Source organism: Ipomoea nil, unplaced genomic scaffold, assembly GCF_001879475.1.
Source record: "Ipomoea nil cultivar Tokyo-kokei standard unplaced genomic scaffold, Asagao_1.1 scaffold0317, whole genome shotgun sequence".
NCBI classification, from domain to species: Eukaryota; Viridiplantae; Streptophyta; class Magnoliopsida; order Solanales; family Convolvulaceae; genus Ipomoea; species Ipomoea nil.
In genome coordinates, this window is record NW_017616745.1 from 387,575 (window position 1) to 397,452 (window position 9,878).

Here is a 9,878-nt window from a genome sequence, read left to right on the forward strand (position 1 = left end):
ACTGGTTTCCGCCTTTCCGCCGGAAACATTAATTGAAAAAAAAAAAACGTGAAAATGGAAACCAGAGAGAACATCTCTCTGGTTTCCCTCGCCGGAAGAAACCAGAGAGAAGTTCTCTCTGGTTTCTTCCGTATTCTTTTTTTTTTTAATTTTTTTTAACTTTTTAATAATTAATATTATTTGATTTTAAAAAATAAATTTTATTATAATTGTTTTTATTTTAAATAAAATAATTAATTATATAAAATGGTTAATTATACAATTCTATCTCATTTTTCGAAAATGAACCAAACACACAAAGACTATTTTCTGCCGTGCTGCCAAACACAAGAAAGGAAAATGTTTTCCGGAAAATGACTCATTTTCCAGAAGTCATTTTCTTGCTTTCCAAACGGACCCAATTTGACTTTTTTTACGCGGGAAGGTAAACCGACACCAGAAATGTAAATTACAGTAGAAAGATTATGTGTGACAGACTCAACTAAAAAAGTGTTAACAGTAATTAAATTCATGATCTTCTGTATGAGAATTATACGCTATCCACTCGGTCACTCTTTTTGAGCAATTTGACTTAATTTTTGAACATTATAAAAGAGGTATAATAATTAAATTAACTTTAACTTTTCAAGTAGAAGCGCGTTAGAACATAATGGACAAAAATTTGTACAAATATAATGGAAAGTTTAGATAATAAATAATTAAAACTTAGCAATAATCAAATGGGGAATATATAAAAACTAATAATCTTTTCCAGCAAAAGTTTCACAATCCTACGAGACTCCATCCCACAGGCTGCTTTCCATTGATTTGGTATCAGCTGGATTATACTGCCCTGTGAATTCACAATTATTATTTATTTTTTAATAATAATATTTAAACAAAACATATAATTATATTATATTGGCCCTGTTTGGTAACATAGGTAGCTTATCAGTCAATATTGACTTATTTGACCACTATTAGACATTTGATTTGATTAAACAATTAACATGAGTGTTTGATTAATTAATTTTTTGTAACAATTTATTGCTTCAATATAGGCATACCTGCTGCAATAAAATACTGCTGATTGAAACCATTGATAGGATGTTGGCGTGCAGGTAGAATAACCGTTGAACCGTTGTCACTTTCTCTTCTCAATTTTTCAAAATTTTGGGGATGATTTATTGGATAGTTATTATATCCCACCACTGAATTATTATTTCCATTGCTATGAATATAATTCAAGGAATTATTGTTGTTATTATCGTTGTTATTGTGTACAACGTTGTTGTTGTTGCCGTCGTTATTATTGGCGGCGGCGGCGGCGTTGTTCCACCCAATCACCATGCCTCCCGTGGGCTCGTATTGATTCTTGTACAGCTTCAGCTCCTCGTACACCCTTCGGTACTCTCCCAACGGCCCCAACACCGGGTCGTTTTGCCGGCAAATCGCCTCCCACACGAGCGACTCCACCGCCCGCCCCCGCTCCTCCTCCTTCAAATTCCTCACCATCTTCGTCACGTTGCTCACCCCGAACACCTTGTGCACCGCCTGGTGTTGAGACTTAGTTTGTTAGTAGTTTGTATTGACCTAGTCTTGTGATTTTGTTATAACTCTGTACTTTATTTATTGATTGTTTCAGTTCTAGCTCTCATACCTGGAACTCCCGGCTCTTCTCGGCCGGGAAGAACGGCGCCAGCACGCACTTCTCCGTGCACTTCTTACGTTGGTGCTTGCATGAGGCGCATGCAGACGATGTAGTACTTCCATTGCTCCTTTGCATTATTGCGGAGGATTACCATCTATCAATGCCAGAACCAGAAGCTAGCTTTGGTCCTTTGATTTGATTATTATAATTAATATCAAACCAAGTTAGTTTGGTCGGGGATTATAAGTAAACAAATTAAAGAAAAGGACATACATGGTTTTCACCCTTGCAACCTTAAATGTATTGTTTTTTTTTTCTTTTTTCTTTTTCCTTCTGGAAAAAAATGGAAAGAGTGTTTTTGTATTTATAAATTAATACAAATATGCACACGAGAAATTTGTAGATAATTGGAAAGTTTGAATTGCCAACGCCATGAAAAGATGGCCTTTTCTCATAAAGATTTGTAGTTGGAAGCATCACACCTGGCCTTTTTGATCTTGCATGGAAGTGTATCATGTATGTGTTTAATTGTGTTCACAACCAATTCATACTACTAGCTATAGTCGAATCGAATCGATATTATTCGTGTACTGAATGTACATTATACAAAGTAATATACTTTCTCATAATACAATGTATATTTTTAATATATTAAAAGTACATTATTTGATAGTATGATCAACATAGTTGTATGGATCATGGTCCACACAATAATGATTGGGCTTTGACGGACCCGTCCAGCCAGTTCTACCCAAGACTCTAAAGGTTGATTGGGCCACACTCATTGGATGGAATAGTTATGCTGTGCATCTGTATGCACCATGCATGGTGCATACAGATGCAAAAACGACGTCGTTTTATTAAAAACGCGCGTCTCCCCTTTAAAAAAAAAAATTCAGGTTCGATTCCTATTAACAACATTATTTTGTTCATTCATTATGGAATTTTAGTTCATGGATTATGGAATTATAGTTTATCGATTATGGAACTATAGTTCATCGATTCTGGAATTATAGTTCATCGATTCTGAAATTTTAGTTCATAGATTCTGGAATTTTAGTTCATTCGTTCTGAAAATTTTAGTTCATAGATTAGATTATGGAATTATAGTTCATCAATTATGGAATTATAGTTCATCGATTATGGAATTATAGTTCATCGATTATGAAATTATAGTTTCGAACCTAATTTTTTTTTTTTTAAGGAGAGACGCGCGTTTTATAAAAACGACGTCGTTTTTGCATCCGTATGCACCATGCTTGGTGCATACGGATGCACAGCATAATTTGCCCATTGGATGGCCTGTTATTTACTAAATGGGCCGGTATATGCTCAATAGACCATTGGACGTTAATATATGAACCATATCATTTAAATGGGGTTTTTACAATATTTCTTTTTCTTTTCTTAAATCCATCCAATAATCAAAATATTTTTTTTTCCTATTTTTGTGGGGAGGTATTATAGTAAAAGTAGTATAAAATTTTGTAAAAAAAATGATAATGGTAATAATGAGTGGTACGGTGAAATGATGCAATATTTGGCTTGATGAACACTCCACATGCAAGACAGGCAATATATGCAACAAACAACACTAACACCAAACACCCACCATTGCATGTTCTCTCAGCCCCCTCATCACTTTCTAACCTCTGTCCTTCTCCTTTAAGTAACAGAAAGCACATTTGACAATTATTTCAAAATGGAAACAATTTGAGGCTCCAACTAAAGTTAGCTAGCTTGCTACATATCTATCTATCCCCCACCCGCCCACTATAACTTTTTTCATTTAAATCCTTAGCTAGCTTCCTCTGCTTTCTTTCAAATTCAAACTACATACCCCTCCATCACTTTATCTCATCTTTTCAACTATTCCTCCATTAATCTCACCTGGCCTCACTCTTTAGTCTTTATCCCTTAGCTCTTCAAGATTGCAGGAGGCTTAACTGGAAAGAATAATATAATGACGACTGCAAGGTTTATCAAGTGTGTTACTGTGGGTGATGGTGCTGTTGGGAAGACATGCATGCTCATCTCTTACACCAGCAATACTTTCCCTACTGTATGTATATATGTATATATGCAGCCACGCACTTCAATTCTGTGAATTCTCATGTTGTTTTTTTGTTTTAATGAAAGATGTGTTTTGTGACAGGATTATGTTCCTACAGTTTTTGATAATTTTAGTGCCAATGTTTCTGTGGATGGAAGTACAGTTAATCTTGGACTTTGGGACACTGCAGGTTGGTTCAACCTCGTAGAATTTGACTCTTTAGAAATTTTACAGTTACATTAGCAGTTCGTTTAATTACCGAAATACAGGGCAAGAGGATTATAACAGGTTGAGGCCTCTGAGTTACAGAGGAGCTGATGTTTTCTTGTTAGCATTCTCCCTTATTAGCAAAGCCAGCTATGAGAATGTCTCAAAGAAGGTACATATATATTTATATACTTCAATTATATTATTAATTAATTAATTTCTTGAATTGTTTCTGATCTCATTCCAATTCTGGGTTTACAGTGGATTCCTGAACTCAGGCACTATGCTCCCAATGTCCCACTTGTTCTTGTAGGAACCAAACTAGGTACGTGAATCCCAACTCCTTCAATTCCTTCACTCGATCAGATCAACAACCTTAATTTTATTCCTTAAAATAAAACATTATTCTAATACATATTTGTGAATTCAATTATATTATTGCAGATTTACGCGATGATAAACAGTTCTTAGTGAATCACCCTGGTGCCACCCCAATCACAACTGCTCAGGCATGCCTAGTTAATTACTAACATATATAACAATTAATTAAGCAGAAAGTGAATGTATATATAAATGTATGATTGTATATATGTAGTGATATATATGGTCTTCATGCATGCAGGGTGAAGAACTGAAGAAGATGATTGGTGCTGCAACTTACATTGAGTGCAGTTCAAAGACACAACAGGTTCTCTTAATTATATATATGTGTTTTCTTAATCTAATTCAATAATTAATTTCCTCGATCTGTCATTTGTTGTTAAGATCATATATATCGACAGGTAGGAAGGAGAGTGTGATAATGATGAGATTAATAATTTAATTAATATTAATTTGTGTGATCTGATTTGCAGAATGTGAAGGCAGTGTTTGATGCAGCAATCAAAGTAGTGCTGCAGCCACCTAAGCCAAAGAGGAAGCAGCGACGGAAGTCTTCACGGCGTTGTGTCTTTCTGTGAATCATTTTCTACTTTACTCTCTCTCTCTATATATATATATATACTGCCGCTTTTGTAACGCAATCAAAGGTTAATTAAAACCCCATGGCTCTCGTACCTATTGTTTTTTAAGGTTTAGTACAGTGTAACCACCTTTTATTTTGTTATCAAAGTTTATTATAGATATATTTTTATTTCTTTATTTGGTTAATTAGTAAAACTAATAATCTTCAATTCGAACCCATTATTACTATTTCAGTGATTGAATTGATTGATACTATCATTTAGTTTAATTTCATCCTTGTTGTCAGCCATCTCTATGACCTCTGCAAGCTTCAATAATCTTGTATAGGTAGTTGTTGATTATAGCTTGAAGCTAAGATAAAAGAAAAGTTAAGGAATAATAATAAATGAAAACAATTTTAAAGAAAAAAACAAAACAAAAAAGTTCATCAATCAATCACGTTGATAAGAGGGGATTGGAACACTCATGAGTCATGACCTCCGATCCAGGATTATATATTCCATATATTTTTACATATGGCTGCACTCACACTTTTACTTTTTAAAAAATAATTAATTCAACACTTTTTAATACGACACATTCTTTATAAATATAGTCAATCTATATATTTATGAATTAGGATAATCAGCTCAACTGGTCATAAGGGTGAAAGTTGAAAAAAATGACCATGAATCAAGTTTCACAAGCCTCAGTGCGAGGGGGGCTCCTTGTGCGTGCCATTAGACCATAAGGTCAAATCTAGTAATGTTAAATTTTGATATTATACGTCATATAACCGCAATCAAATCCAAGACCACGAAGCTGAGACCCTTGAAGACTAATCCGTGTCTCCAGCAATAAAAAGATGGAGGATCACTTCAAAACTTTCAAAATTTGGTTTCTAGTGTGTCTGTTTAAAACTCTGAGATCTTTGACCACTAACATCCTCCCGCTACGCGGGAAATACTCGCATGATATAGACCACGAAAAATATGAAGGTGAACCACAATGAAAAACATACTTGCCCCCATGGTTGCAGTAGGCGTTAGGCGCTAGTCGGGCGCCCGTACAGCGCCTAGGCGGGCGCCAAAAAAACAGTGGTATACTTGCAGTTTGACAATTTTAATGAGGTTGTTTTCAACATTTAATCAAATAACATATCCAAATAAATGAATTAATGATAACTCATAAGTCATAACATCAAAATAATGGTTTTTAAAAAAAAAAAACATTAAAACAATATTAAAAATTAAAAATACTCAAATATGAAATACTCAAATATTTCAATCATCCAAAGATTCAAAGTATCAAACTAGTCTACGAGTGTATATATGTCATATTATATATATGTATGTGCGCGCACACACACACACATATATATAATAAAAAAAAATAAGCCGAACCGATCGAGTTAAATCGACCGAAATGGACGAGTTAACTCGATTGAAATGGACGAGTTAACTCGACTAACTTAGACGCTAGGCGGCTAAATCGGCCGAGTTAGGCGCTAGGCGGGCGCCTAGGGGGGAAATCGCCACGATCTAGAGGCGCCGGGCGCTTAGACCGATTTTTACAACCCTGCTTGCCCCATTAGCATGCATATAATGGAGCAACCAGCCCCCTTCAACATCTCTCATAATCAGTTTTTGCCAATATTGTATTCTCCCATAGTCCCGGACAAACCCATCGTAAATGATTTTTTTATTGTAATTTATCTCTCCGACGATGTAATTTATGAGTTATTATACAAAAATGAGATTTACTTGGTGCATACTTTTGATAGTAGCTATTAGGTTTTTGTTTTATTTTTTTTTTGGTTAAGAAATTGATAATGATACCATCATCATTATTGTGTAAAAAGGAAAATTGTAATCAATATGGACACGGACAGATTCACAGATTTGTAATTGCAGTGCAAGCCTGCAAGGTATATATAATAAGTTAAGAAATTATTTGCTAAAAGTCTAAGACGTGAGAATGAAGTTTTAATCATAATGATATTTTTAATTAATCCCACGTACCAGTCTTATGATTGTTATCTAGAACTACAATGTGAACTAACCTTAGACTATTCTATTTGCGTGTAATATAATCAAAGTGTATGTAAAAGTAAAACCAACATCTCCATCCTTGTTTGGAACACACGTTTCGTGCTCTGATTTAATTTAGACAACTTTTGAAACATGTAATAACATACTATTCTTAAATCTTAATTTTACAATGTTGTCAGTATTTGACCCTTAATAATGTGAATGCCTAATAAAATTGAATATCTCAAGATGACGTATATATAGCATATGGTTTGAAATATTCTTTAGGATTAATAAACAAATCCAAAAGCTTCATTTTATAAGTAAACCGAAAATCTTAATAAATAAGAATTGTTTGAGGAAGATACATATTTATTACTTTGAAAAAGTAGAGTGATAATTGAGTTTTTCTATGATTTTGTATTGTCTTATTTATGATTTAGTTACCCATCATTAATTATTAGGTGGGTTACTTTTTTTTTTTTTTCTCACCTTATGTATAAAAGGCGAAACACACTTGCTAGCAGTTAGGCTTACGCATTAACCCGACAAGATAGTAGATGGGTGTGTGGGGGGCCCTTAGGGTTGAGATTCAACCTTTTAGAAGAAAATATTAGATGGGTAAATCATGGTGATTCAGTCAGTTACTTTTTGTGAAATTTTCTGATTGCGTCTCGATAAACTAGTTGATTAATAAATCATGATAACTCAATGGTTCATTAGGTAGGAAAACTCATGTCTAGTGCACACAAAAAATCTATTACATTTTGTGTAACTTTCACACTATAATTGAAATTGTGTTATTGCCTATTTTCTCATCTAAGAACCAACTGAGATGCCTAACTTATACTCTTATCCATAATTTATCGCTCAAGAACTAACTGAGATACCCGTAGTTCTTTTCCTCACCTGCAACAACTAAAACGGTAAGGGCCAATCTAAAATAAATGAAACATTACAATCATAAATGTAATTTAATTTAAATCCGTGCACACGGGTTTTGAACTTTGAAGAGATCTCCCTCTCTGTCTTCTTCAAATTCATCTCTTTCTCTCTCTATATACATACACACACATAAATACAGGGAGAGGGAGAATCGAAGAGAGAATTGGAAACTGCAGAAGAAGAAGAGGAGCAAAGAACAATGGGGGCTTACAGACCGGAAGACGATTACGACTACTTGTTCAAGGTGGTGCTGATCGGCGACTCCGGCGTCGGAAAATCCAACCTTCTCTCCAGGTTCACCCGCGACGAATTCAGCCTGGAGTCCAAGTCCACCATCGGCGTCGAGTTCGCCACTCGAACCATCCACGTAGCAGACAAGGTCGTCAAAGCCCAGATTTGGGACACCGCCGGACAAGAACGGTACGTTCTTGATTTTCCGGCCAGATCAATCTTCTCCATCTTTTAACTCATCTGGCCGGAAATTTTTAATTCGGTTGAAATGAGTGATCTATTGTGTGTTGCAGATACCGTGCAATCACCAGCGCATATTACCGGGGAGCTGTCGGCGCATTGCTCGTGTACGATGTGACGCGTCAAACAACCTTGGAAAACGCGGCGAGATGGTTGAAGGAGCTCCGCGACCACACGGATTCCGGCATTGTTATAATGCTGGTGGGAAACAAAGCAGACCTGCGGCACCTGCGGGCTGTCAGCGTTGAAGAAGCGAAGGAATTTGCGGAGAAAGAGAGCATCTTTTTCATGGAAACCTCGGCGCTGGAATCCATGAATGTTGAAAGCGCCTTCACGGAAGTGCTGGCTCAGATACACGGCGTTGTTAGCAGGGCAAGTCTTGAGGGAGGCGACAGCCCGGCATCGTTGCCTAAGGGACAGAGCATTAACGTTGGGAGTAAGGATGATGTTTCGGCGGTTAAGAATCCTGGCTGCTGCTCTGCTTAGCTTAGCTTAGAACAATCGCCATTTCAATGGCCGGCCAGCATATTATTTTGTGCAGCCCATTACCAAAATATTATTTATTTTGTGGTTTGGTTTTCAGTGTAGTATTATTATTAGGTGGTTAAGTACATCCTAGTACTAGGATAATATAAATATATACTGAGTTGAGATTTGAGAATGAGTTTGAATTTGTATGAACTATGAAGGTGTGTTTTGTTTTATTGCGAAATTAGTTCATTGCCGACATTTCTCACGGCAATAAAATGCTATGTTGTTTTTCCTTCTTTCTTCTGAGTTTTTTTTTTTTTTTTTTTGATAAATTTACTTTTTGGCATATATTTATGACTAAGGGATGGGTTTGAAAACCCAAAAAATGATTTTTGAAACTGTGTTTGACATAAAGAAAAATTTAGAGTTAATAGAAAATATGTCTTGATCAATGGGAAATTCATCATACTTTTCAAAAAAATAATTTTTTTTTTTTTTTGGAAGTCATTTTTCAAGTTCTCTGCCCTCTCCTCATGCATTTTCTCTTGCACCTCTTCTCTCTCACCTCTTCTCTTTCACTTTCTTCCAAGTTTCACTCTGAAATGGTTGTCGGGCCGGAAACCAGTCGGCCAACATGGTGAGAAGATAGCCAGCACTGGTGAGCATGAACGCAAATGAGTATTTTTTATCACTCAGCTCCTCAAAAGTCTCATTAGCGTCGCTCAAGAAATGCATCAGAGCAGTCTCAGTCGTACCCAACACCAAGAACCCCTCGTTCCACTTGAGAAAGTAGGGGGAAATTCCCCGTGAAAAACGTTCCCACGAAGACGATAATCAGGCACCGTATCTTGACCATAATCAACTGCCGAGATCTTAGGTCAGGCTTTTCAGATTCGTCGGGGTCAGAATCATCGTCGTCTTGGCCACCATGGGCAGTGGTAGGGACGACTAGGAAGGTGAGGAAGAGAAGAAACCGATGCATTATTGGAGAATTTTTAGCATTTTATGACAATATATAAATTTGCAGTTAGCTTAAATTTTAATCAAACAATTCAAAATAATTAAAATGTTTAATTATATAATTCAAGTCATTTTTCAAAAAATGAATCAAACACACAACAGACAATTT

The 9,878-nt window shown here is 35.7% G+C and overlaps 3 protein-coding genes across 4 annotated transcripts; 2 read left to right on the plus strand and 1 right to left on the minus strand.

The window, feature by feature from the left end:
- Positions 1 to 588: 588 nt before the first annotated feature.
- On the minus strand, positions 589 to 1,935 carry LOC109167355 (LOB domain-containing protein 2-like). Of its 2 annotated transcripts, none has more exons than XM_019316376.1 (3): positions 1,640 to 1,935; positions 1,047 to 1,533; positions 589 to 832 (listed from the first exon to the last, which is right to left on the minus strand). In XM_019316376.1, exons 1-3 carry the CDS (start codon positions 1,763 to 1,765, stop codon positions 771 to 773), a joined length of 675 nt encoding a protein of 224 aa, XP_019171921.1. In that variant the 5' UTR covers positions 1,766 to 1,935; the 3' UTR covers positions 589 to 770. The 2 variants fall into 2 exon arrangements, with proteins under 2 accessions (XP_019171921.1, XP_019171924.1); XM_019316379.1 differs by having other exon boundaries at positions 791 to 827.
- Positions 1,936 to 3,297: 1,362 nt separating this feature from the next.
- LOC109167061 (rac-like GTP-binding protein RAC2) lies at positions 3,298 to 5,024 on the plus strand. Its single transcript, XM_019315968.1, has 7 exons — positions 3,298 to 3,692; positions 3,786 to 3,873; positions 3,953 to 4,062; positions 4,152 to 4,215; positions 4,335 to 4,399; positions 4,513 to 4,578; positions 4,745 to 5,024. Exons 1-7 carry the CDS (start codon positions 3,594 to 3,596, stop codon positions 4,847 to 4,849), a joined length of 597 nt encoding a protein of 198 aa, XP_019171513.1. The 5' UTR covers positions 3,298 to 3,593; the 3' UTR covers positions 4,850 to 5,024.
- A 2,876-nt stretch (positions 5,025 to 7,900) lies between these two features.
- LOC109164839 (ras-related protein RABA1f-like) lies at positions 7,901 to 8,990 on the plus strand. Its single transcript, XM_019313388.1, has 2 exons — positions 7,901 to 8,227; positions 8,332 to 8,990. Exons 1-2 carry the CDS (start codon positions 8,007 to 8,009, stop codon positions 8,762 to 8,764), a joined length of 654 nt encoding a protein of 217 aa, XP_019168933.1. The 5' UTR covers positions 7,901 to 8,006; the 3' UTR covers positions 8,765 to 8,990.
- Positions 8,991 to 9,878: the final 888 nt, after the last annotated feature.